General features: G+C 41.1%; 1 protein-coding gene across 5 annotated transcripts; it reads right to left on the bottom strand.

Moving 5' to 3' along the window:
* UBXN2B (UBX domain protein 2B) lies at window positions 1-27,840 on the bottom strand. Of its 5 annotated transcripts, none has more exons than XR_007148616.1 (9): window positions 27,740-27,840; window positions 23,297-23,400; window positions 17,503-17,653; window positions 14,902-14,985; window positions 13,998-14,107; window positions 10,545-10,682; window positions 5,314-5,475; window positions 3,312-4,354; window positions 1-2,638 (listed from the first exon to the last, which is right to left on the bottom strand). XR_007148616.1 is itself a non-coding variant. In XM_047842515.1 (9 exons), the coding sequence occupies exons 1-8, from the start codon at window positions 27,818-27,820 to the stop codon at window positions 2,572-2,574; spliced, it is 897 nt and encodes a 298-aa protein (XP_047698471.1). In that variant the 5' UTR covers window positions 27,821-27,840; the 3' UTR covers window positions 980-1,058; window positions 2,535-2,571. The 5 variants fall into 5 exon arrangements, 4 of the variants coding, with proteins under 4 accessions (XP_047698468.1, XP_047698470.1, XP_047698472.1 ...); XM_047842515.1 differs by lacking the exon at window positions 3,312-4,354 and having other exon boundaries at window positions 980-1,058; window positions 2,535-2,638; XM_047842512.1 differs by having other exon boundaries at window positions 1-4,354.

The raw sequence follows: 27,840 nt of genomic DNA, 5'->3' as shown, positions 1-27,840 counted from the left end.
TACAGAAAATTTTGCACCTTTATTTTGATGGAATAAAAACAAAAACGGTAACGGGAAATTGAGATACTGTAGCTACAATTCAGTTCTTCTCTGTCAATCAAGAAGATACACTACAGGAAATTAAAGCACAGGCAAGGCTATTCATGCTTTAATCTACGTCACTCAAATAAACCTGCAAATCAAGGAGATTTTGAAAAGGATTTTCAATGACTTTCAGTGAAAACATTCTTTATTGGTAAAGCAGACACTTAAACTCTTTGATTACGTATGTCATGCAAACCAACTGCCCTCACACGTGGTTGTCTAACAGCTCGATGTAATGTCATCTTTTTGGGGGGTGATGATAAATCCTACAGGTTACAGTGACTCCAGTAGTAAAAAGAATTCGGGGAAATGACTCTAAGGAAGCAAAACGCCATGTAGTACGTGTGAAAGTGTTGTTCTGAATGCCCAATTCTCCCTCCTAACTTCTACATTGTCGAAGACTATCATATATATAGATGGCAGTGGCTTTTGTGTGTGCGTCTACAGGCACGCGACCTACACGATAAAAAGGAACTACAGGAATAACATTTCAAACAATTTTACAGGGTTTTGTGAATCCAAAATATGGCAATGTCCTTTAATATAAAATGTCCATTTGTTCCAACGGATGACTTCCGAAGGAAGATGATTTTGCTCCTGTGACACCATAGCTCCTTCCTGGTAAGCGTTTTAGCCTGCCATCTGTTCACAGATTCTCCGAGCGTTATCAGTCAGTGGAGAGGAGCATGGCTTCCTTTGCTCCGAGAAGACTCAGGAATGACGTCACTCTGCCTCGTGACACTGAGAACAAGCTTCTCCGTGGAGGTGAGATAACACTTCCATCCGTGGAACTTCTGCCAGCCCTGCCAGGGGGAAGACCTCTGCCACGGGTCAGTTCACCTCCTTAAAAACGACCGGAGCACCCGAGGCAGGTGGATCCCTGGTCTCCTATTGGTGCATTCACGTCACGTGGCAGTGAGTAGGCATAGTGCCTTCCCAGACACCTGGAAATGGGGCGCCGCTGGAACAAATACCTGGAAATGAGGACGGAGCTTTGCAATCGGGCAGTGGGTAGAGGCTGGAAGAGCTTTCAGGAGCATGACAGAAAGAGGCAAGATGGCCCCGAGTGCCGTTAGCGAGCGGATCTACGCATGTTAACGCTCATGAGGGCACGAAGGAGGTAAAGGGCAGGGTAGAGAACACCTCAACTGCCATGGAGATTACGTAAACCGTCATAAACGGACTGTCAGAGGAAACAAGGGCATTAAAGGTGCTGCCAATGAGGGCTCCTAGGAGATGAGGAACATGCTGTTGGAAACCGAAGGAAGAGATTCTGGTTCCAGAGTGGCAAAAAGCTTAGCAACATGGGGTCAGCAGCTGTGTGGAAAGCATGAGCTGTAAGGGATGCACCCAAGACACTTGTTTGGTTGAAGAGATTTCCAAGCAGAGTGGGCCAGATGCGGCCTGCCTTCTTCTCGCCAGTTACAGTGAGAGGTGAGAGGAGCCAGATACATTGAGGACATACGTGTTAAGGAAAACAGGACTCAAAAATGACTCGCAGATTCTCAGTCCACCGGAATGACAAAGGGCCTTAAGAGATTCCCTGCCGGGAAAGCCGGCTCAGGGGAAAGAGAGGAGGGTGCAGCTGTGGAACCTTTTGCTAATACCTGAGGAAGGCCTGAATGTTTTTTGTCACACTATAGGTTCTTTGAAGAGATTAAGGGTGTGACCCATCGGTCCTCTCGGCCTTCTCAGAAAAAGCCACAAAGGGAGACGCGATCAGCTAGGAATGCTCTGTGCAGGGGCCTCTGGTCTACTGGACCGAACCCTCGTAACACGCACGCAAGATCCTCAAGTTTCTTCGGATGTCATACGGGCAGCTACTGCTCTCTTACGTTGAAATGGGTGGAGATGGTACGAAGTGAAAGACGGTCAGACTTCCCACAATTCCACAGGTAAGAAACAAGCCGATAAAACTGCTCGGGTGCCACCTTTCACAAGAAAGGAAAGACGGCTCTGGGAGGACACCACGAGCCTAGATGGGCCACAGAAGGCTGTACCCGGGATTTGAGACCTAATGGCGTGCGCATGGCTCATTTCTAAATTGCTTGGCATGGTTGGCTCTTTTTCTCATTTGCCTGAACAGGGATGGTGCCTATAAACCCTATTGTCTGCCTGTCCCACCGTTCTATTTGGGAGCAGATAACTGTTTTTCTAGGTTCACAGGTGCACAGGTGGAGAGGACTGTGTCCCACGAATCATGCCCAGACCCTCACTCACACTTGATGTAGAGGATTTCAAATGAGGCTTGGGACTTCTGAACCGGTGGGATCCAGGTAAGACTTTGCAGTCTAAGTCGATGCTGGAATGGGCTGACACTTTCGAGCATCTTTGGAAGGGGTGACTTTCTGTGGGATGCATATGGATCCTTGACGCAGGAGTGGGCTGTGGTAGTCAGGACGGCCCCCAAAACGTCCCCGTTCCCATCACCGTACCCATAAATGTGTTACCTCATGTGGGAAAAGGATTTTTGCAGATGTGGTGAAGTTAAGCAACTCGAGATGAGCCTTTCCTGGTAATCATGCTAGGTAAACCAAAGGTGGTCACAAGGGTCCTGGTAAGAGGAAAAGAGGAGAAATAAAGTCGGTAGTAAAGGACTAAGGACAGAAGCAGGCATTGGCGGGACGCAGCCAGAGTGAGGGATGCCAGCAGCCTCGGAAGAGGCAGAGAACAGACTCGCCCCTGGAGCCTCCAGAGGGACGCTGTGATGTGCCACTTCGTGTGGGAAAAGGGACTTTTTAAAGATGCGGCTAAGGTTACCACAGACCTTATAAGGGGGGAGATAATCCGGAATCATCTGGTGGGCCCAATCCAATCACATGAGTCCTTAAAAGCAGAGAACCCTTCCCGGTTGTTGTTAACGAGGTGTAACTAACGACAGAGAAGGGTCAGAGAGGCAGTATTCCTGGCTCTGAAGATGTAAAAAAGGGGCCATAGGCCAAGGAAGGCAGGTGGCCTCTAGAAGCTGGAAACGTAAGGAAAAGGTTCTCCTTTAGAGCCTCTCAAAAGGAACACAGCCTTGTCAATGCCTTATTTTAGCCAGTGAGACCCATGGTGGACGTCCAACCTACAGAATTACAAGATCACAAATCTGTGCTATTTGAAGCCACTAAGTCTGTAGTCACTTGTTACAGCAGCCACAGAAAACGAACCAGGAGTGGTGACCAAAGATGAAATGGTATCTGGGAAGAAGAAAAAGCTTTTCTATCATTCCTGATGTAGCCTACCTCATTCGGGAAGTAGCTGGCTTTGGCAGAAATGCAAATATTTATGCTGGTAGTTCTTTAGATCCAGTCTGGCCGACGGAATTTACATTTCTGAATTTGTACACTCGTTGTGCCCTGGAGTAGAATACATTCTGGGGTGAACACTTAGAACAGTGTTCAGTATATATAGTGGGTCCCCTAGAAAAATGTGTTGAATAAATACATGAATGCGATCAAGACAGGCTCTGAGAGGGACTGTAATTACTCTAAAGTGCTGTTTAACAGATCTTCTCAAGAACTGCTGGCCTTTATGTCTTTGCTTCTGGTTTATGATGGTCATAGTTCTGTAAAATACAAGGCCAAACTATTTTTTGGCACAGTAATATAGCTAAATCAGTAAAAAGGATGCGTACAATCTTAATAGGAGGAATAATTATACGATCAACGTATTTCAAAATCAGAACACAGATACTTTTCGGTACATGACACAGAAAAAATTTCAAACTATTTGATCACAAGATTTCTTGATGGCTGTTGCTCAATGCAGCAACTTTAGTGCAAATTTTACCAAACGCATTTATCAAAATGGGATTTTGTTCATTTTCTCTGCAAACAAATGTTGTTACATTAATACAGAGCATGTAACAAATTGGTTTGCCTGGACATTTACAGGCTATCAACATAAGCCAGCCCTGCAACTAAAACCTCAAACATATTTCTCTCAAAATCTATTCCTCGTCCAAATTCATCTATTCTAAGGCTGGAAGACAGAATGAGAATAAACCCAAAATTTATCTGTATAAATAATAAAAATAGTTTGTTTTCTTAATGCTATACGCATTTTCCTTATTATTATGGCACATTATCTTTCCTACATGCTATTGCATGGGTAGGAGCCATGTTATTTTAGCTGCTGGAGTATCACAGTGTTAAGAATATCTGCTTCTTGTAGTGTCAGGCTTTCATCTGTTAGCTCTTTGTTTGGAAATGAAGTCACAAGAATAAAGTCAAGAGTTGCAAATTCAGGACGGGACTGTATAATAAAGTCCCGGACATCCAGGATCCTGAAGAAATAAGATAAAAATGATTTGTGATATTAAAAGTTTTATTTTAATGTAAGCTTTTAGCTAAAGTTAGACGATGCTAAGTCCTAACCCTTATTTAAATGTGTTGTAGCTTTTAAAAACGTACATTATTTCAACGGATGGATTTATCTTGGACTATAGATAAAACATGAGCATTCACTCTGAGTGTAGCTAATACTTCCTTTAACTGTAAACAGAGATAATCTTTAAGTGTTTTATACATAAAATAAATGTCAACAATGTTATTAACACTTTTTTCAGAGTATAAAATATCTTAGCAGCAGACGGCCCAGAAAAAGGTACTTTGAGTGGCCTGGGTCAAGGTGAGTTTATAACTACCAAAGGTGTAAGTCATAAGGATCATTTTAAAAAATGACTTTCACATATCCCTGGTAACTCAACTAAGATGATAAATATACCCCTTAGAGGGAATCAATGAACAAATAAAAATGGTACCTTTTGAGTACAACAAAAGTACAAATGAATATTAAAATGACATTGAAAAGTTTATTGACAGTGCTTGTCAATAGCACAATTATACTTTATCTACACCACAAATTTATATTATGAAGAATCTGCTAAGTAGAAAGTTAACTCCAATCAGAATTATAATTTTTAAATGAGTAAAGTCCAAATAAAGTTTTACTATATATACTATATTAAACCAAATTTGATCCCACTTACATGGTTTTAGCAACAGTGCAAAACTGCAACCTTTAACAATTTTATTTTGGAGAGATACCTGAATTTCCATTAGTCTGTGAGCAGTTCACAGAGGATGTTCTAACACTGACCTTTCACACAGCTATGATCCTTTTATTTTCCTTCTGTCAAAAACATACTTAAAAAGTGTATCTAATGAACTTCCTATTCCTCTGCTCACGTCGCATAGTTTTATTTGGATGAGGAACCACGTGTAAAACTGCGATTGAGCTCACCTGTGTGTACTATTGAATCTTTGTATCAAACGACTCCCATCTGCTAATCTGATCTGAATTTTTGTCGTTGGCACTGAATCATCAATGAGAACAACGGCGTTAAGTATGGACTTATCCTCCTCTTCAGGAGACGAAGGGGTACTGACTATTTCAGGTGTAAGGCTGAGAAGGAAGAATTGAAGAATTAGAACACAAGTCTGAATACGTAAGACGTGAAACAGTGAAGACAGTGGAATAATGACTGACATCCACAGCTGACTCTCAAGTTTTCCTGCCTGGGATCTGGACCAGTAAGAACACGGCTTCCTTTGGGTCTCCCATAATTCCTCCAACTTCTTTCATTATACTAAAATTATCGTGTATCCTAGGATTCTAATTTATGGTTTATCCAATCTCTTTCAACAGCTTAACTCTGTGGGGCGCCTGGGTGGCTCAGCTGGTTGAGCGTCCAACTCTTGATTTCAGCTCAGGTCATGATCTCACGGCTTGTGGGATCGAGCCCTGTGTCAGCACAGAGTCGGCTTGGGATGCTGTTTCTGTACTTTCATGCTTTCTGTTTAAAATAGATTCTGGGGGCGCTTGGGTGCCTCAGTCAGTTAAGCGTCCGACTTCGACTCAGGTCATGATCTCACACTTCTTCGTGGGTTCAAGACCCACGTCGGGCTCCGTGCTGACAGCTCAGAGCCTGGAGCCTGCTTCGGGTTCTGTGTCTCCCTCTCTCTCTGCCCCTCCACAGCTTGTACTCTGTCTCTCTCTCCCTCAAAAATAAATTAAAACATTCAAATATAATAAATACAGGGGCGCCTCGGTGGCGCAGTCGGTTAAGCGTCCGACTTCAGCCAGGTCACGATCTCGCGGTCCGTGAGTTCGAGCCCCGCGTCAGGCTCTGGGCTGATGGCTCGGAGCCTGGAGCCTGTTTCCGATTCTGTGTCTCCCTCTCTCTCTGCCCCTCCCCCGTTCATGCTCTGTCTCTCTCTGTCCCAAAAATAAATAAAAAACGTTGAAAAAAAAAATAATAAATACATACATACATACATACATAAAAACCAAAAAAACAGATTCTGACCGGGGTGCCTGGGTGGCTCACTCGGTTGGGCATCCGACTTCGGCTCAGGTCATGATCTCGCGGTTCATGGGTTCGAGCCCAGCGTCCAGCACTGTGCTGACAGCTCAGAGCCCGGAGCCTATTTCTGATTCTGTGTCTCCTTCTCTCTCTGCCCTTCCTCCCCTTGCCTCCCTCCCCCGCCCCCGCCACTCTCACTCTGTCTCTCTGTTTCTCAAAAATAAAACAGGTTAAAAGAATTTTTTTTTAAAACAGATTCTGACCAGATAAGCTTCTTCTCAAAATATAAAAAGAAAGTACCAGGTGGGGAAACTAGGTAAGGAAAGCTGTTCAATGCATTTCTTTATAAGATGTGTGTATGTCAAAATGAACTTATGTGGAATAATAACACTTGAGAACAGGAATGGGTTTACAAGAAGGTTTAGGCCAACCATATCACTTTATAGGAAAAAAGCAGAGTCACAGAGATTGAGAGACATTTTCAAAGCCACGAAAGATAGTTAGCTGAGTAAGCTGGTTAGTAAGGTATAAAACCACATTTTAAAAAGTTGTGGCAACTTTAACAGTTAGCCTTCAAAGTTATACCTCTTTATTACTTATCAAAACATTCTCCTTATCATTCAACTCATCAAAATAGGATGACATTTTTGATACACTGTTTGTATGGTTCAAGTATTACGTTAAAAGGAAAATGAAGAGACAGAGGGAAGTTAATTGATAAAACAAACTCTCCAGGCAAACTGGAGGGAAGGACGGAGGTTGTCTGGAAGGAGAGTGAGTCTCTTGGTCAGGTGGAGAAGCATCTTCTAACTTAAGAGAGGGCAGTAAGCATGGATTTCCTAAACTTGGAGGCTAAGAGGAATATATTAAGAAACTTAATTCCGGTCAGGCTCCGTTTTCTCAGGGAAGCCGGAAGCAAGAAAAGCCTGCTGAGGGCAGGAAACACTTGGGATGAGCCCTCTGAGAGTGGGAGAGGGCAGCTTGCCCGTCCGGCATGGGGGCGCCCGGCATGCGGGTGCGAACATCCCCGACAGTACTGGGCTGCACAGGGGCAGACAAATCCACAGGCTGCACAGCAAGGCGAGGGGCTGCAGAATTGCTGAGATAAGAAAAGGAAGAAAAGGCAGGAAGGGAAGGATTGTTAGATTTTAGAGGAGAGAGCCCTTAGGGTCCAGGGGTCGAGATGGAGTCAAAACTCAGAACAGGTGAGTGGCAGGTGGGTTCTTTTGCACTGCACAGTATGAGAACAGGCAGCCACTGTTGTTAAGCAGAGAGATTTGCTTCAAATCATGATTTGCATCATCATACACACAAGCTCACAGACCTACAGCGACGGTCTACTTACTAGCCCTGCTTATCAGAAACGATTCTGTGATTTCCTGGGTCTTGTTGGGTTCTACTCCAGCTCACTAATTTTTATGCAGGAAAACAGTTTATTCTGCCACTGTACATTTGTAGCTTCAAACCTATGATCTGCTTGCTCCTACGATATTACACGAAGGAACTAGGTAATATTTTTATTGCATTTAGGTTTTCCTACATTTGTCATATCCCAGTAAAAAATTAAGTTAGCTTCCATCTGTGTAATGTTCTTATATGTATTTTTAAGTTTATTTATTTTAAGAGAGAAAGAGGGAGAGAGAATCCAAAGCAGGATCCGTGTTGTCAGCACGGAGCCCGACACGGGGCTTGAACTCAACCGTGGGATCCCGACCTGAGCTGAAATCAAGAATCGGTAGCTCCACCGACCGAGGCTCCCAGGCATCCCTATCTTGTGTAACGTTCTGTCTGCAATTCGACTGACGGCTATGGAAAACAATGGACTTATTTCCATTTCTGTTTTGTTTGCCTCTGTTTTGTGATTTCTGTTCAGTCGTCATCTGGAATTCTTAGGAAATGAGCCATTTTAGAAAGTTACTTTCTGAATCTGGAAAGGTGAACTGTTAGAGAACTTTTATATTTTAACAGACTTCTTAACGTAAAGCCTTCTAAAATGTCCTAGGTAGTTCTTCACTTTCTGAGAACGTAACATACACTCTACTACTCTACATTTCGATCCATGTGCATCCGAGAGGCTCACACCACCATGTTAATCTCCTAGTGTCGTTTCCTACACAGTAGAAGCTGAAAATTCTGAAGACTACATTTCTCAGACGCCCTTGCAGCGAGAACGTAAGCATTACGAGGCCAACGTTTTGCAGCTCTTCTGGTCCCCAAGGTCTTGGAGGCATTTGATTCTTCTACAGCAGCCATGACAGAATGTTCCAGTGTCTGGTCCCTAGCTTCCGTGGGCACTGAGCAGCTGAGGGGGACACAGGAAGTCTTCACTCTAGAAAGTTCTCTGTTGCGTTTGTTTCTTCCAGGAAAGCTTGATTTGCTATTTCCAGAAATTCTATACACTATCCAGGGTTCTGTCAGAAGCCCCTTTTTAAGCTAGTAAGTGGATTCTGTTTTCTACACTCGAAAACCCTGACCAATATGGCTAATGATTAACAACACAGCATTATCACCACTTATTTTTGTCATTTTGTCAGGTATTTTTTGTCATATATTTTGTCATCATTACCTCCTTTCTTTGGGGGGGGTCATGTTCTCTAGCTAATTGCCTTATGAGAAGAAAGACCGGTCTTTGTAAGATACAACAATGAGATAACACCCTTATTTTTATGAGTTGAAACTGTCCATTGTAATCACTGGCTCGTCTCAGCTACCTTCCCTTTATGCTACTTTCTTCATTTTCAGTTCTAGATTTACTGTTCTACTAACCAAGGTGTGCACTGTAACACTAATTCTTGGTCATAAATTTAAATAAAAAAGAAAGACTATGTTCAAAGCAGAGAGATGGCTGGGCATTTTACCTGTGTTCTAAATTAAAAATCATAATCTGACTAAACATTAAGAAAAGAGGAGTGCTGCATCTGAAGGTCATAGTTATAAAAACAAAAGAGAGGAAGAAAACCGTCAGGAGAAAGCTGACCCGTGTTAGTGGTAAGGAGAGAGAAGGGAGAAAATTTCCAAACAGATCTGTGAGTGGGCACGGAAGGCTTTGGGTCCTAAGAGAAGCCAGGGCCACACATGTCCCTGTGTTCCCTACCTGTCTCAGAAGTCAGTGTCTGTCAGGAGAAAAGGACACAGAAAGGGAGACTCGAGGTATGAGAGATGAGCATAAAGAACTGACGGGAATTCTTCCCTATTTTGAGAAACGCCAGGGGGAATAGCCAACCAGTGTGCACGAGGCAAGGGAAAAGAACCTGGATGGGAAGGAATCACGTGGAAAGGAACAAAGGACGCACCGAAAAGGCTGTGATGGAAACAAGGCCCGTGTTACTATTTTACGTGTCACTCGTAATACGTGGACAAAGACAGGGTGACTTTTACCAACAAAGTTCGCAAGATTTCTGAAAATTCTCTTAAGCCACGGCTATCATAAAGGAGTCCGCTCACACACACACGATGCCACGCACATCGGTTTCTGAACTGAATTCGGCAAAGTCCTAGGGGCTCTTTAGAAACATCTCCAGAGCAATGCCTTCCTTCTGCAATCCAAGCTCAGGTCGCGTGAAATGTTCTCCGTGCTGGGTTTCCCTAACTTGAAGAAAGGGTTTGTTTGGTGGCTTTAAATGTGCTGAACACAAACCCACCTCAGCACACAGCTCCTGCTGCGAGAGCTTAGCAGTGCCTTATGGTGGACAGGCAAGCTCACAGCTGAGACCTAAGATGCCGACTGTCTCATCTAATCAACAACCCTTTACAATCTCCCCTTGTGCGCCCATGTAATCAGAAAGAGGCAGGACCGCACAGGGGTCAAAAGCACCAGCTTGAGCCAGAGTGTGGGGCCTGAATCCCACAGAGCAACCACTTCCCAGACCCGTCGCCTTGGGCAGACTGCCGCGTCAGCAGATGAAGTCATCACAGGATCTATAGCCAAGAGTCGTGAAGATTAAGTGACTTCATGTATTTTAAAGTGTTTCCTGGGCCAGGGATGTGGTGACTGCTATCTAGGTATGAGCTACCAACATTATCACTAGATTTGCATATGTAATTCTATCGGCAAGGCCTTCGCAGTTCACGTTTTAGTTTTTACTTTCTAGGTTGTTTTGCTTTTGTTACTCTCGAAGAAAACTCATGCTGGACAAAGACAAGTATTCTTCTCATTTTAGGATTTTACCTTCCAAGTTTTTGTCCTTCTCCACTGAAAGCCTTGAACCTCAGTCTAGGTTTTATGTATTCTTGATCCCGACGGTCCTCCATATCCAAATTCACGTGGGCACCGTGAACCAGCCGCTGAAGCTCCAGGGGAATCTCTCTTTTAAAAAGGGAAAAAGGTTTTAGTTCACTTAAAAAAAAAACCTAATCTACACCGTTAACATGATTATAACCAAGTTGTGAGCTACTCTGGGAAACAGTTATAATACAGAAATTCCCACGATGATGGATTTGTCCCTGTAGATCTTTTCTTCTTCAAGCTGCCTCACGTTATGATGCCTCCAGCTTTGCTTTTCTATTTCAAAACTGCTTTGGCTACTCGGGGTCTTTTGTGGTTCCATTTACATTTCAGGATTGCTTGTTCTGGTTCTGTGAAAAATACTGTTGGTATTTTAACAGGGATTGTGTTAAATGTATGGTTTGCTTTGGGTAGTACAGGCATTTTAACAGTATTTGCTCTTTCAATCCGTGAGCCTGGAAGGTCTTCCCATTTCTCTGTGTCATCTTCCAATTCTTTCACAATGAGGTATTTCACCTCACACCTGTCAGAATGGCTAAAGTAAAAAAAACACAAGAAACAACAGGTGTTGGCTAGGATGTGGCAAAAAGGGAACCCTCTCGCACTGCTGGTGGGAACGCAAACTGGTGCGCCCGCTCTGGAAAACAGTATGGAGGCTCCTCAAAACATTAAAAATAGAACTACCCTGTGATCCAGCAACTGCACTACTGGGTATTTATGCAAAGAATATAAGAACACCAATTCTAAAGGATACACCCACCCCTATATTTATAGCAGCATTATTTACAGTAGCCAAAACACGGAAGTAGCCAAAGTGTCCACTGACTGATGAATGGATAAAGATGTGCTATATATACCCAATGGAATATTAGTCAGCCAAAAAAAAGAATGAAGTCTTGCCGTTTGCGATGATGTGGAAGAAGCCAGAGTATTATGCTAAGTGAGATACTCAAAGGCAAATACCATATGACTTCACTCATATGTAGAATTTAAGAAACAAACGACCAAAGGAAAAGTGAGAGATAAACCAAGAAACAGACGGTTAGCTACAGAGAACACAGGGATGGTTATCAGAGGGGAGTTGGTGGGGTATGGGTGAAACAGGTGAGGAGGCTAAGGACTGTACTTGTGCTGAGCACTGGGTGATGTGGGAATTGTTGGATCGTTACATCGTACACCTGAAATGCATGTAACACCGTATGATAATGATACTGGAATCAGAATTTGTAAAAAAGTTGTATCACATTATTCCTTAGTGGTTCTCAATACAGGGACTTTTTGTCATCAGCGATCCTGGAGTGCTTCTAACATTTAGAAAGCCAAACTGTAAGATGGCAATTTATCCCTAAATAAACACTAGCAAATTCCTATGAGGACATAAGAGTTAATATAGATATTTACTTCTAAACTCTCTGGAAGAAGCTGAAGTTTAAAAATCGATAGGTGTCTTTGATTGTCGAGTGATTCGCGAGTGCTGCCGTTCAGGGTCGGGACCCAGGTATGAGATGGTCTGCCACAGGGGTTCTGTTTGCCGAATCAAGTCTTGTCTTGGGTTCCACAGAATCACTGAATGCCCTGCCTGAGACTCACATGGATGACAACACTGTCGGTAACGTCCGAGTCTAGAACTTCAGGCTTCGGGTCTGTCTTAGAAAAAAGCAAGACACTTCTGGGGGGACGGGGAGCATTGTATTAATGTACTTCGAAAATTTCAGGAATATGTGTATCATATAAACAGAGAAGACTGCACTTTGGTTTGCTTGGAGCTTTACCAAGCCCCTGACTTCAACGCCACTGATGGTAATTATGTTGCCAGACTCACACACCTCATCATTCTGTGTTTGTGTTTGTCACATTTTCTTTGAGAGGTGTAAGACTGCACATAGGTGCGGATTATCTGACTACTATTATTTTGTCTTCTGGTGTGGTCAGATGAAGCAGTTATAAATTAAAATATGTACAATTTTATGATAAATTACTTTCCTTTATTTCAATACATTTAAAGTAAATTTTAGATCATTTTGGGGGGAAATAATATGCAGGGGCAGATTATGTCATCTGTGAGTTCTTTGAGGACAGTGAAGGTGGTGGCACAAAATATTTGTCATAAAAAGAGGACAGTGATTCTACAGTTGCCAACTACTATCTGACATCAAATCAATGTTTTCAAGGAGTCTTTAAAAACTGTTCTTGATCATAATTTTACTTCAAATTAAAACTCCTAAAAAAAACTCTTTTAGGATACCATGACTGCTTGAATATTAGTCCATAAAGTTTGTGGATTATTTTCATTTAAGAATAAATGAGTTTTGGTCTACATTATAGTACATCCAACATCAGCATGGTCTTGTCTTCCACCATCTTGAAACAAGCATCAATTTCAATAGCAATGTTGATTTTCCCTTAGCAGATCTTCACTTTGCCTAACCAGCTGCTCCCAGCTCTTCCCAGTAACTGCAGGTCTCCCGGTCCACAGCACTGTCTTAAACTATTATTTCCTCGTATTTACCCTCGACACATACTGCCTTCTAGGACAGCTTCCCACCTTTCTCAAGGACTTCAGCATATCGCCTACAGCACTTTTTGGGATCCAAACATTATCTTTGTAGAATTCAAATTCAAAATTCATGCTGATTAGCGTTCTAAAAATAGAGGTTCTCGACTCCCTCAACGCCAATGACTTTCACCTCTACTCCACTTCAGCCACTCTCCTTGGACGTATTTACATCGCTTGGAAAAGCCCCAGCTTCAGTTCCTGGATGGAGCATAAGCTCCTACTCCAGCCCCTTCCCTGCTACTTAAATCTCCCACTTACTCACCAACCTTCTCTGTTTAGTTGCGTTTCTACTTAGGAACGATCACGCTGATGCAGAAAAGCTTTCATAATCATAGCAAAATCACTTGATGCCTCATCCTTTAGCAAGAAGGGCTGGTGAGCTATGATGTTCGTTAGATGGGTCAGAGCATCGTATAGATGGTTTACTTTCACGAACCACTACCCCAACTAACCTTTTGAAATCTTCTGCCAGCAGTAAAGCCACCTTAAAAATGTTAATATAAGTTGCTGAATTTCAGGTACACATACAATGAGAGTCATCCTGTTAATGGTAAGCAGGAGAGTGGCTTAGTGGATGGACAGCTACATGCTAATCCATGCACTGACTTACTACATTAAGAGGTTTCTTCCTGGAACTGGGACCATAGCTTGATCAGATTTTGGAAGGGGCCAATGTCTACTGTCCCTCCCCAGCAAGTTAAGAACCAGAGACTTACAGATAGCAATATACCCTTTAGATATTTAAAGATACCCTTCCCTCAGCAACCACTTACATAATACATCCCAGCATCGTGAAAAAGTCCCACCCCAAGTGACAAACAGAACACAATACATCTTACCCTTTTTTAACTGACTCCAGAAATTGAGCATTTGGTGGGTCGTGATAAGGTCTCAGTTCTCCATCATCTAAACTGAAACCATTGCTCCACAGTTTAAGCAAAATCTGAACCTTTTGGGCATAGGAAAAAAGACAAAGGCATATAAGAATCCATCTTACTGAACAATCTTAAGCTTCCAATGTGATATTTCACAACATATTAAGCCACCCACTTTATTTAAAACATGGGAGTTATTATTTTCTATTCACAGTTAAAATAAAGACATAAATGAAAGCATGTGTTTGCCAGGCAGATTTGTATGTAGCTTAACAAATCAACAATGGCTGAAATACCAAAGGTCCCACAGCTAGACCCTGGCCTTGAAGTACAATTACTCTGGGTCACTGAGAAAATGAAAGGATTGAGAGCATACAGCTGTCACTTCACACCCACCCTTCTCATTCATCTGTACCCACACTCCTGTCTGTTACAGGGCTTAACCAGTTATGTCAAGGGGCAAGAGAGAATTTCCAATGACCCTCCAAGGCTAAACTATACATGTTTAAATGAAATTGTAACTCCAAATTTTAAAAGGCAAAAACAAAGAATGACTGTTTACAACTCAGCTATTTCTATATTCTGACAGTCTACCACTAAGGGTAATTATTATCGTATGTACGTAAAGCTCATTTTGATAGTGAATCACACGTTCTTTCAACGTATAGAAAATATTTACAATCTAAGTACAAGGCATAATGGAGATACAAAATATAAAATGTGAGACTAAAAGCTTACACATTGATCCTTTTAAAATCCAGGTTTCAAAAAATAACAGAAAAGAGATTATATTATCAATTTTTAAATTTAAAACAGCAGTAACTAGAGGCAAAAGTCTACAATTTTTCATTTTGGCTACTGTACCTACATCTTGCAGTTGGTTTTCTCCATAGATGTATTCAGACCGCTTACAAAAGGAGTTGCCCAATCTATATCCTCCACCTGTAAATGACTAAAATACACCGCAAATGAGCGAAAAATTCACTAAGGTTTATAGTGAAAAACGTTATGATAATGTATGATATATATTTTAAAACTAGATCAGTTATAATTAGCCCAACTGGTTTGCACTTTCAAGGAAAACTTTTTATTTAAATGAAGCTCTTATGTTACAGAGAAGTATACTCAAGTAAGATACTATGTTTCTTCCCTAAAAACATTAGTGACTTGAGTTGAAATAATTTAGGCCAATTTTAAATTTAAAAATGCATTTACAGGGGCGTCTGGGTGGCTCAGTCAGTTGGCGGCCGACTTCAGCTCAGGTCATGATCTTGCCGTCTGTGGGTTCAGCCCGGTGTCGGGCTCTGTGCCGGCAACTCAGAGCCTGGAGCCTGTTTTGGATTCTGTGTCTCCCTCTCTCTCTGCCCCTCCCCTGCTTGCTCTCTGTCTCTTTCTCAAATAATAAACATTAAAAAAAAATTTTGTTAATGTATTTACATACTGAAATATCTAATTTCAAGTATAAACAGATTTTAAAAAGCCACCATTAATATTTTATGTTTTATCATAAAAATTATGTTTAAATCATATTTCACAAAGTAAATAACAGTTTCACAGAGTTAAGGAAGAATTTTATAAGTGGGTATAAATTACTCTGAAGATAGGCTGCACATTTATTTTATAAGCTGCTTTTATTTAACTGTTGCAGTCAACTAAGATTGTACTTTTTGTTTTATTACACCGATCACAAGGTCTTCTATTTTTCAGGGAGGAAGGCTTATGAAGTAAAAATACCATTCCTTTTAATCACTTTCCATATCAGAAATACGCTTTTAATGATCACATTCCTTTCTTTTCCATAGACTAAATAATCCATAAAAAGAAAAAGATACATTGGACTTTGTCAAAACTAAAAACTTCTGTTCTGTGACAAGCCCTGATAAGAGGATGAAAAGACCCGACTACCATCTGGAAGAAAATATCTGTGATCCAGGGGCACCTGGGTGGCTCAGTCAGTTAGGTGTCCAACTCAATTTCAGTTCAGGACATGATCTCAGGGTGTCATGAGTTTGAGCACCGCATGGGGCTCTGTGCTGGCAGCAAGGAGCCTGCTTGGGATTTTCCCTCTCTCTTCTGCCCCTGCCCAGCTTGCGCTCTCTTAGTCTTTCTTCAAATACATATATATACACACATATACATATACACACACATGTACGGATATATATATATATGCATATAAATTTATAAATGTATATAAGTACGTATAAGTATAAATACATATGTAAATACATATACATATGTATGTAAATATATAAATATATATGTATATTTGAATGCATATATTTGACAAAGGACTCATACCTATTAAAATCTCTAAAGAACTTTCAAAACTCAACAGTAACAAACAATCCAATTTGAAAAGAGGCCAAAGTCATTTTGCAGTGGGGGAGAGTAAAGATAATGGCAAATAAACACATGAAAAGATGTTCCACATCACTAGCCATCAGGAAAACGCAAACTGACATCACTGGCCGTTAGGAAAGTGCCAACGAAAACCACAATGAGTTATAACCACACACTTATCACAATGGCTAAAATTTGAAATCGCAACAATGCCAAATGCTGGCGAGAATGGAGAAACTGGATCTGCCATTCACTGTGAAGAGTTCGGCAGTTTCTAAGAAACTAAACATACACTTACCTTATGACCCAGCAACTGGACGCCTGGGCATTTATCCCACAGAAAGGAAAACTGACATCCACACGAGAATGTGGACACGACTGCTCACAGCAGCTTTATCTGTAATTGTCCCAAACTGGAAACACCTCAAACGTCCCTCAGTAAGCAAAAGGTTCGACCAACTGTGGCACATCGATACCATGAAGTGCTACTCTGGACTAAGGAGAACAAGGTACTGAGACACTCAGTAACTCCGATGATCTCCAGGGCATGGAGCGGAGTGAAAAAAAGCTAATCCCAAAAGGTCACACACTATTACTGTATCATCCCACTTGTATAACGTTCTCAACGTTATGACGTTACGGAGATGGAGAACAGGGTTAGGTGGCAAGCGGTTAGGAGGGTGTGACCACAGCGGGGTCTGCCATGGGGGAGATCCTTGTGATGACAGAGCGGTACCTTGACTGGGCTGACAATTACACAAATCTACACATGTGAGAAAACGACACAGAACTATATGTGGTGGCTTTGATTCTGTACTACAATTATGTAAGATATAACCACTGGAGGAAACTGGGTGAAAGGCACATAGAACCTCTCTGTGTTCTTTTTGCATATTCATGTGAATCTATAATTATTTTTTAAGGAAGGGTAAACAGGCAAGTTTCACAGAAACGTAGAAACTTGCTGCGACTTTCAATCATTAACGGATTATAATCTTATAAAAATAGAGCAAATGTTTAAAACAGAAACATGTAGTCAGAAAACAATGCTTCCAAATAAGATAAAAACCTATAGACGAGATCAAATATATAAACGGTGTATTTCAGTTTTAAATTTAGCACTTACCTTAGATTTGTTATCACCTGAAGCTCTTGTGGCTTCATTCAGAGGGACAGCCCCATGTTCTCTTGCCTCTTTGAAAAGTTCACTCACAATCTTCCCAGTTGAAGGTTGAACTATATGTAATCCACTGTATTCACGTTCACTTGAATAGAACCTTTCGACATTAAAGTTCATGAAGAAAAACTCAGAATACAAACATAAACTCCTTTGAAGTAAAAAGCTACAGTCTTGGGACATGACCTTTGTTTAAGAAGAACCATTTCTATGACTTCTGTGGAAATTCTTAATTTTAAAAATGGGATTAAGGAATGAAATAGTAAATGGTTCATACACTTTCTCCTGATGGGGTCTGTGGGGAGTATGGCAGTCAAATTCACATCCCACACGAGAACTGGCTTGTCAATTCTCCCATCCCCTTTCTGTAAGTGCTTAGCAAACGCATCTCTCGCACAACGTGGGCACTCTTGGTGTGGTGGGCAAAGCAGAGCTGACAATCAGAATTAAGTCTCTTCCCCTGACGAATCCACATTCAGTAGGGACCTACTCCCACACAGGGAATTTATTCCTCAGAGACTTTTGGATTCAAAAATTATAATTCCCTGTATCAAAGGTGCATAATGTAGACCACAATTTTTCCAGTGTATTAGTTACATAGTGACTAATTTCTAGTCTGACTCCAACTTCATAATGGTCCTAGGGAACATAAAATTCACATCATGTTTTACCTAAGATTTTATCTATTTTATCTTTCAAGATTTTTTTTTTTTCAGTCAAGAGTATCAGAAAATATAACCAGCGAAATATCAACATGGAGACACCCAGAATAAGATAACAAACCTCATATGTTCGGTTCTAAATCTGTCCTGAACTGACTCACAAAACAAAGAGGGGAAATTACATCAATACTGGAGGCTAAGAATAGCCTTTCTATAAGACTTTCTGCAAAATCAGTATATGGAAAACGGGACAGAAAAGACAGAATGGCAGAATGGCTCTTAATTCACCGTAAGCGAAGGAAAAATCCACCTGGAGAACAGGTGGGCACCATCAGAACCCTGCGAACACACGACCAGCTCGTGATTGCTGAGGACAGGGGTGCGGTGGGCTGGACCCCATCCTGCTAGGGCACTAGGCAGGTACAGAGGTGAGTCTGCCCAGAGCAGCAGACAATGGAAGCCTCAGGGGCCAAGCTTATCCTCAGAGGGCCCGGCAGATCAGGCAAGGCCGAACAATGCCACAGCTGGCTCTTAAGGCGAGTGGTGGTACAAGGTGGGGTAGCAGAGGACTTCAGGCAGCTGTGCCCAAGGAAAGGAAGAGGAGGGAGGAAAGGAAAACAAAAAGAAAAGCTGCCTGTTGCAGCTATTTCCTGTTGTAGCTCCTTCCCATGTCTCTATTCTGGAAAGCACAACTAAGTATTTCCTTTTCATCTCAGCCCTGGTTACAAAGACCTTACGGGAAAAATTTGACATGGGAAAGGATTTACTAGTTCCTTTATGGTTAATGATTTTCTTTCCTGTTTAAGAAACCTTTGCCTACCTGAAGGTCGTGGAGATATTCCCCTTTCTTCCAGAAGTCTTATTTTATTTTTCTTATTATATGTTATTTCCCTATTTATATTTCCCTTTATATTTAGATCACAATCCATCCGTCTCTCCTCTTTCATAATTAAGTACGCCTATATCCTTGACTCTTGTCCTCAAACGTGAATTCCTCTGATCATCAAAACATTTGTGCACTTCCCTAGGTAACGACCTCTTCTACAGGCGATTCTCAAATATGTTTTTAGCCTCCTGTGACTTACGGGGTCCAGGGCTGAACTTAAAAGCACCTACTGAATCGAATTCATGTCTCCAAAACTAAACCTGTATTCCCCACACAAATCTTCTCATGAACAGTCACATTTTTTCCCTGTACAGCCTGTAGGTCTCTTTCCTACTCAGTTGCTCCCTATATCCCACGTTACCATGTTTCTACAGTAAATCCTTTGGAAGTATCCCACACTGATTTTACTCTTTCTCCTCCATTCCACTGACGCCACTTGAGTCCAAATTTTTATTGCCACATTTCTTCGATCACCGTCATGGTTTTCTTCTTAATTTTTCTCCTTATCTTGTTCTCCCCATTACTATTAATTTTACACTGTATCGCCAGTCCTATTTTTCTAAAATAGATAACAATAGCTACCACTTATCGAGGAGTAACTATGTGCTCATTTAATCCTCCTAACAGTGGTATTATCTCTGATTTACAGAGAAAACTAAAGCTTAGGGAGTTTCAAAAACTTGTCCATTGGCAAAACCTTATTAAAACAGAGAGGAAAAAAAATTAGAACTGATTCTGTCTCTAGAAACAAAGCTTTTCTCACTGTGTTGCAGTTTTTAGCATAAAATTGACATTAAAAAACATATGCTGGCTTTCCATTGCCTTCTACACAAGTACAAGCCCCTTTGGCATTCAAGGCTGTCTGCCCATAACGTGGCTCTATCCAGCACTGGCTATGTAACTTGCGGGGCTCAGTGCCAAACGAAAAGGAGTCTCTCTGCTCAAAATTTGTTAGGAATTTCAATATAGTAACGGCACAACACTAACCCCAGCACGGGGCCTTTCGCAGCATGGGGCTCTGTGTGAATGCACAGGTCACACGGCCAGGAAGCACTCTATCTAGCCAACCTTATCTGCAGCTGGTCTACTAAAGTTCCGCTGGCTCCTACTCGGATCCCTCTCATCATACTTATCATTTTCTCCTCTGTGCCCATTTGTTTAGGAACCCTGTCCCTTGTCTTTTGTGGTACCTGCATCCTAATAATCTTTTAAGGTCCAGCTAGGTTCCAACACTGTGCTAGTCATCTTAAACACTTATCTCATTTAATTCTCAAAATAAAACTACTGCCTGATGACTCAAAAGAACTTATTTTTTTTTTTAAGTTCTCAAATTTTTGAATAACTCCAATTTTATAGTCGTTCAGCGTGAACAAGGAGGCACATTGTTTTTAGGTTCTGTTAGATGTCAACTCTTGCAGATGAATATGTTAAAGCTGGTGTCAGGCTATCTTCCGAGTTCTGTAGATTCTATCCCTCCTCTCCTAAATTACAAACACAGACCGCATTATGTGCAGAGTTCCGACAGTGAAAATATACTGGATTTAAAAATGACAATGAGCAGAGAAATAATTTGATATGCAATACTGCCCAAGAAAGTGAACCATGAAAATAAGCAGGTCTTCTGTACCAAATAAAGCAGCAGAAATGCAATGAAACTGAGTATATGTCAATGTGGAGGATGGAATCAAAAGAATTGTATACTTAGTATTAGGAAATAGCATACTGAGTTAAAAAAAAAAAAAAAAGATCGCCAATAACTTGCTTCATTGTATTCTAAGCAGATTAAACGCAGCTTAAGCCTCAGTCAATAACTTTTAGGGCAGCTCCTCCTTTTGGGTATGTAAATATTTCCAGAGATCAAATCTGAGGCACAAAGTTCTTCAAAATGGCCTTACCAAATTGCAACTATTAATGGCAACACTGTTTCAGACAGGACAAAATAAAAGAGAAAAAAACCATTCATTAAAATATCTTAAAGATTCAGGTGCCTGGGCAGCTCAACGGGTTTTGCATCTGAATTCCGCTCAGGTCATGATCTCACAGTTCGAGCCCCACATCAGGCTCGCTGCTGTCCAGCCTGGAGCCTGTTTGGAACCACTGCCTCCCACTCTCAGCCCCTACCCTGCTTGTGCTCTCTCAAAAATAAATAAACATTAAAAAAAAAAAAAATCTTGGGGCGCCCGGGTGGCTTAGTCGGTTAAGCATCCGACTTCTGCTCAGGTCATGATCTCCTGGTTTGTGAGTTCGAGCCCGGAGTTGGGCTCTGTGCTGACAGCTCAGAGCCTGGAGCCTGTTTTGGATTCTGTGTCTCCCTCTCTCTCTGCCCCTCCCCCGCTCATGCTCTGTCTCTCAAAAATAAGTGTTAAAAAAATTAAAAAAAAAAATCTTAATGATTATATTTGAAGAGCAAGGAAAACATTAATACACTAACCTTATTATAAGTAGTCAACTATTTTGTTATATCGTAAGCAAATTAAGTTGTTCAAAATACGCTCAAATTGGCGAAACAATGGTCAAACAGTTAATGAATAAAACTTTGGTACATAAACATTTTAAGTATTTTCAAAACCTTGGAGAATGTGTAAGTCAAGAAGTTAAAATGTATTCTATATATACTTTACATATATATGTACATACACGCATACGTGTCAAAAATGAAAGGACAGGATATTCAAACAGCGCCAAGATACCAAGCTGCCGATGTACAAAAGAAAAACCGTGTCTTACAATGGAATGATGTGGTGATCTGCCCCTTTGTCAAGTGAACATATCACCAATAGTGAGAACATCTGAAATTACATATGGCTCCTGATGTGATATAATACAGGGCAGACAGTATCACTTACTAGTATCCTTGACAAATATGTTTCACAAGAATCTAATGGTGAAGAAACAATGACCTTGAATGTCAATGTAATGAATTTTGGACTATACAGCTGAGCTAAGAGCAAACAACGAACAGATGAGGAGAAGAATGCTCTGGATTCAGATTCAAAACCTGCACAATCAAGTGGATGGCATGGCCATTGGTTAGATCCTAAATCCAAAAAGGGCTTGAAGAGATATTTATGGACTAGACGTTACAGGATTTCAGGAAATTATTGTTCATGTTCTCAGCTCTGATACGTTACCAGGTGATAAAGGTGTATGTGCCTCTTCTTAGTGGACAGTCTATTGAAGTACCTAATGAAACGTTATGATGGCTGCAATTTGCTTCCAAGTAGTTGAGTAACAGAGTGTTTCTACAGATGTAATGCTGTAACATGTTAACAACCGGGGAATATAGGGAAAGCATATACAGCATATATTCATTGTACTAATCTTGGGATTACCTATGGGTTTGAAAATTCATAAAATAAAAAGTTTGGGGACAAATTTTCTTTCTTCTCATTCATGTCCAAAAAAGGTACATCATTTTTATCTCCCCTACAGAAAAAAGGATGTGGAGTAGTGACAAACAAAAAAGAAAGGATGATTTCTAGTGAAGTCTTAAATTTCTGGTAAAATGACAGACTTTCTGTGAATGAGATATAATGGAAAAATTCCAAGTTTCTCCACAGTGATGAAATTCGCAGTATTAAAAAGACATTAATGAAAACATTCCTAGAAACAGGAAAACTCATGGTAATGAAGTGTACCTGGCTCTCATCTCTTAAATCTAGTGGTTCTCCTTCTAGTTCAGGGGTTTAACAATAGCAAGTACTGTCTAAGAGATCACTTATTTGATGGGTCATCATCCGTGAAAGCACAGACAGGTTTCTGAAGTTCTAGGTTCTTAAATGGAGGATAGAAGGCATATAGGGACTCCATGAGTGGGTTTTCAGAAACACAAATCCTTAAAAACAATTAATAAAATTGTGCGTAAATGCTATTTTGTGGGGAGATGGGCTATAGCTTTTGTCATATCCTCAGTGTGTCCTATGACTCAAAAAGGACCACAGTGTCCAACAAAAATACTATTCAGTGTGTATTTCTTTATGATGTCTACCAAAGTATCAGGACTTTAAGACAATTTTTCCATAAGTATGTTTTAGCCTTCTATTATTGTTCTAGGAATACTACCTAAATAATATGTATTTTAGAAATTATAGTTTTAGAAAAAATTCCCAAGGCCATTTAAAATAAGAGGATTGGTGAACTAAAAAGACACGCCATGTTTAAAACCAAAACAAGACAAAAACAAAACAAAACTTACCTCTGAGGTGGTGTTCGTGGGCTTTTAAAGACTGCAGCGTTAGGTCTATCAGATTTGGAAGATTTGCATTTCACTTCATCTTCATATAATTCCGCCAAGGCCAACTATAAAACAACAGATTTGTCATGAAGTATAACCCTAGGAATGAACTCTTACAGACAAGTAGAAATGAAGAGTAGAATATTAACTTGTGATTGAGTCGTAAATTTTTTTTAAGTTTATTTATTTATTTTTGAGAGAGAGAGAGAGAGAGCACACGATCAAGGGAGGGACAGAAAAAGAGAGAGAAAGAGAGAGAAAGAGGGAATCCCAAGCAGGCTTTGCACTGTCAGCGCAGAGCCCCATTTGGGGCTTGATCCCGGGAACTGTGAGACCATGACCTGAGCTGAAATCAAGAGTGGGTCGCTTAACTGAGTGAGCCACCCAGCTGCCCCTGAGTTGTAAAAGTTTTAATGAAAAATAAAGGCTGCTGCTTCCGATGACCTCCTTCCAAAATAAAACCAATGTATCTCTCACTTGATAAAACTAATCAAAATGCCACATATACTAGAATAAATTAAAGTTACAATAACTGCTTAATTGTTTTCAACTAACTATTCACCTGTTTCAAAAACTGCATTTGATAATATTTACAAGGTTGGGTGTACAATTTTCCTATAATTAAAAAAAAATACTTGAAGATGTTTTACACTCATGTCAGTCTGCTCTGATAAAATTATTTCATTTAGCTGTTTAAGTTTTCAAAATCCAAGCACATAAAATAATTTCAAAATTATTCTATTTAAAACTTTAACAGACATCTGAATTTCATCAAGTTTAGGCAAATGAACTTTTAAAAATATAAGATAATTGTACATATGGTTTATATAACTTTTAGAAAGCAGTATTACCAAATAATGCGTTATAGATACATGGCTGGGTACCTTCAAAATGGAAAGAAAAATCCAACATAGTTCTTGACATTGGAATTTTAAAAAGTTATTCATAAAATTTCAGCATTAAGTTATTTTGTTGCCACTTCTGACAAGTTGAACAATTCAAAAATTTCCCTTAATGTCTCCCAAATAGGCATGATCATCTCTGGAAGACCTTTTGGGAAAAAAGTAACCAAAAATGATATTTAGAGGGAATGAATGCTGGGATTCATGATGTCCCTGCAGCATCATGTGGTGTAAGTTCATTCGTAAATGTTACAAAGAAATTTAATTTATATTAGTTGACACAGCAAAAGACACCACACCAGAAAAGGAAATGATTACTTAAACGGATCAAAATAAACTAAAGTACTGGTCAGAACCAACAGAACAACAACAAAATATCGGTCAAATAGAGATGAGAATGTGTGCATTATGAAGTAATGAAGCATGTGAATCATCAGGACGGAAAGTTCCACGGGCTAAACAATGAGATTATGAAGCTATTTCAATTGCACAGAGGGAATCAAGCGCATAAGCACTGATCATCTTTTCTCTAGAATTTAAAATGTGAAGAGCATGAAGCGAAACCTGTAGGAAAACTAACTGAGAATGAGATTAATCAAGCAGACAGCAAAAGATGAAAACTCCTGGAATTCTCAGTCTTAGAGTGACAACTGCCAGAAGGTATGGTTTTTATACAGAAGAACAACATCACCGTTACTGGGGAAGCTTTGAAAATGCACGTACTCCAGCCCCACCCTGACCCAGGGAGTGAAAAACCCTTGGGGTGGGGGGAGGAGCCTGCAATCTGCGCTGTATCAAGCCTTCTAGATGATTCGGACACGCACTAAATTGAGAACCAATGATACGGAATACTGATAGCCATCAGGATTAGGATACTTGTGGCAACTGTAACACAGGATCAGACATTCTTACTCTTTTGCCCACTTACAGAACTCCACTATTTCCCCCAACCCGTCCTGACTCTCGTAGGTACTGAAGTCATCTCTAATCACCCCCAACTCCAATCTATAGGGAAACACAGCACTGAGAACAGAAACCTTTTTTCTTTTGATATGTTTCTGGAGGAAAACTGGGACAGAAGCATACAATTAAATATGTTAACCAAGTGTTAAACCCATGTGCGTGTGGATTGATTGAGGGGAACCAGAAGAGAGAAAAGTCTCTGAAAATGTTCAGAAACTTACGAACACTGCGGTTTTTAGGGTTAGTATTGTCACTAACAATCCCATCCTAAGCCTTCCCACTGAATGTCTCCCACTTTGGGGGTACAGGAAGGGAGCTAAGATGTGCTCTTGGTTTGTTACACAAAGGAGATTTTTGCGGTTTGTAAGTCAGAGGCTCACAGTGCCGGGAGGCTTTCTGGGGGACAGCCGTCCATGTTTCCTTCTGTGCTAAATGAGGAAATCTCTTCTGATTTAGATGCCAACAAACCCTACACTGCCTGGCAGCTAACATATGCATGCTTAGGGGTATCTTTTGCGTGTTCCAATTAGTAATACATTACTCTTTTCCTCTACAATATTGTGACTCTTAGAACGAGCTTTCCAGAAAGAAGTATCTGCTGAAAAGTACACTTAAGAAAGCAGAGCTAGATTAGACAATAACGAGACGATAAAACAATAATTGATATTAAAGAAACTCATTGGGGAGAAGAACATCATTCTTTTAAACCTCTATTTCGTCGGACATCATCACTTTGGTTGTTTTCAGGTTTATTCGCAAGTTCTTCAGATGCTTATTAAATTCTAAAGGAAACATTATCAATACTTAATGTATGTAATATCCAAATCACGTTCATAAGATATTAGTTATCCACGTACCAACCTACCAGAAAGTAGATAAGAACAAAAAATCCCTGTCCTCTAACTGATGGTGAAGAGGTCGGCATTCTCCAATTAGTGACATTCACCAAAACATCTGTAACCATTAATCATATCAAATCCACTAAATTAGGTCTGTAAATCTGCCAAGTATCAGGCAATCATTAACCAAACTTTTCTCATTTTTCACATGAAAAGAAGAAATGGATTGAAGTTAGAGACAGGATATTAAGTTACAGGGTTTTCAATTTAATAGTATTAGAATGGACTAACCAGTTAAAGGTATAGTATTCTCCTCCTTTAAAGAAAAAGGAACCAAATATTTACCAAGCAAGTATAGAGCCCAAGATACTATGGGAGTGCATGGGCACTTCATAGACATTTCATTTCTGACACCACCTACATCACCCCTAGATTACAAATAAAGACACTGAGGATCATCAGAGGGATTAAGACATTTCTGACATTCACAAGTCTACTAAGTGGCAGGACCGGTTTCCCCCACCATCCCATGTTGCTTCTTAAGGAGGGTAGTCTACAACAGAAAAGAAGAAGTAGATGGTAACTACCACTGAATTAATTTACGAGCACTGGGACCATTCCCCATTCAGTTTGTCTTCTAACCTGACACTGAGCTCTCCATTCTCCAAATTCTTCATTTTATGTCCTGCTTAACTTGGCATTCAATCATACTCCGCCTTAAAATGCTGTGTTCAACATATTCATAGATTATTTCTGCAACAAATAGATAGAAATGCCTTTTCCCCTTCTATCCCCTTCAAGAGTGGCCAGTACCAACTGTGGATTTGATGTCCTACTCGTCTCTTCATTCTGTGGGGTTAGGCGGGAACGATGCATGGCAGGTGGTTCAATACTTGTTCAAAGAAGCAGAACTGAAGGTGTAACTGCATCAGAACTTCTCTACCAACGCATGCAGATTCCGTGTCATTTACTTCTAATTACACAGCTTATTATGATTGTTTACTTGTTGAATTTGTATCAACGGTCTTATGAGACAGGGGGGAAAAGCCTAAATGAGGACAGTAGGGTTAAGTATCTGAGAAAGCGAGATTTGCCCCATTCTTATTTAGCTAACTAATGTCATCATGAAGTTTTAAGCCGCCGTTGCTTACGTGCAATGTTTCACGCACTACAGTTTCTACAACGAGGATGCACAGCCTTAGGATGAAATACCTTAGCTCCCCTTCTAAAAGGGAAAGGCTCCCTGATTAAAAGCAATCATTTTTATACACAAGTAATCCAGACAGAAAACAGCCTCCGAGACAAGAAAGATCAAGCCGGCACGTATCATTACTTATAAAGTGACCGCTGACTGCCCGCGGCCACCGGAAAGCTTTCTTCTACAAGAAGTCTCCCGAAGGCGGCACCAACCAGTGAGCCACCCCACACACAATGCCATTTTAAATGTACGGTTGCTTCTTAAATTGCAAATCGGGTGGAGGGGAAAGAGGCGCGGGCACCAGAGCGTTGGGCTCGGGCACCTGTTTCCACGAACACCACTGTCCGCTGCACCGCCCTGGGGAGACCTGCATCGCGGGAGTTACAATTCGGTCCCCAGGCGGGGTCTGGCGAGCGCTCGGCCGCGGCCAGGGGCGGCCGCCGAAACGCACCCCGCCGCGCAGCTCCCGCCGCCGCGCCCCGCCCTCGGCCGCTCGCCGCACCTGCAGATCCCGCGCGCTCGGGGGCCGCGGCCCAGAAGACCTCTCCTGTTCCCCCGGATCGGCGCCACCGCCTTCCGCCATCTTGCACCTGCTCACAGGCG

This window comes from Prionailurus viverrinus, chromosome F2, assembly GCF_022837055.1.
Source record: "Prionailurus viverrinus isolate Anna chromosome F2, UM_Priviv_1.0, whole genome shotgun sequence".
NCBI classification, from domain to species: Eukaryota; Metazoa; Chordata; class Mammalia; order Carnivora; family Felidae; genus Prionailurus; species Prionailurus viverrinus.
The sequence above is the reverse complement of the archived record's forward strand: the minus strand, read 5'-3'. Positions and strand labels throughout refer to the sequence as shown.

Bases quoted from the DNA above. Each gene is read 5' to 3' on its own strand.
- UBXN2B (XM_047842512.1), bottom strand. From the start codon at position 27,820: ATGGCGGAAGGCGGTGGCGCCGATCCGGGGGAACAGGAGAGGTCTTCT. The intron at 23,401-27,739 runs GTGCGGCGAGCG...GTTGTTTTATAG, and splicing joins CGAGCGCGCGGGATCTGCAG to TTGGCCTTGGCGGAATTATA. The intron at 4,355-5,313 runs GTGAGCTCAATC...TTATTTCTTCAG, and splicing joins AGATTCAATAGTACACACAG to GATCCTGGATGTCCGGGACT.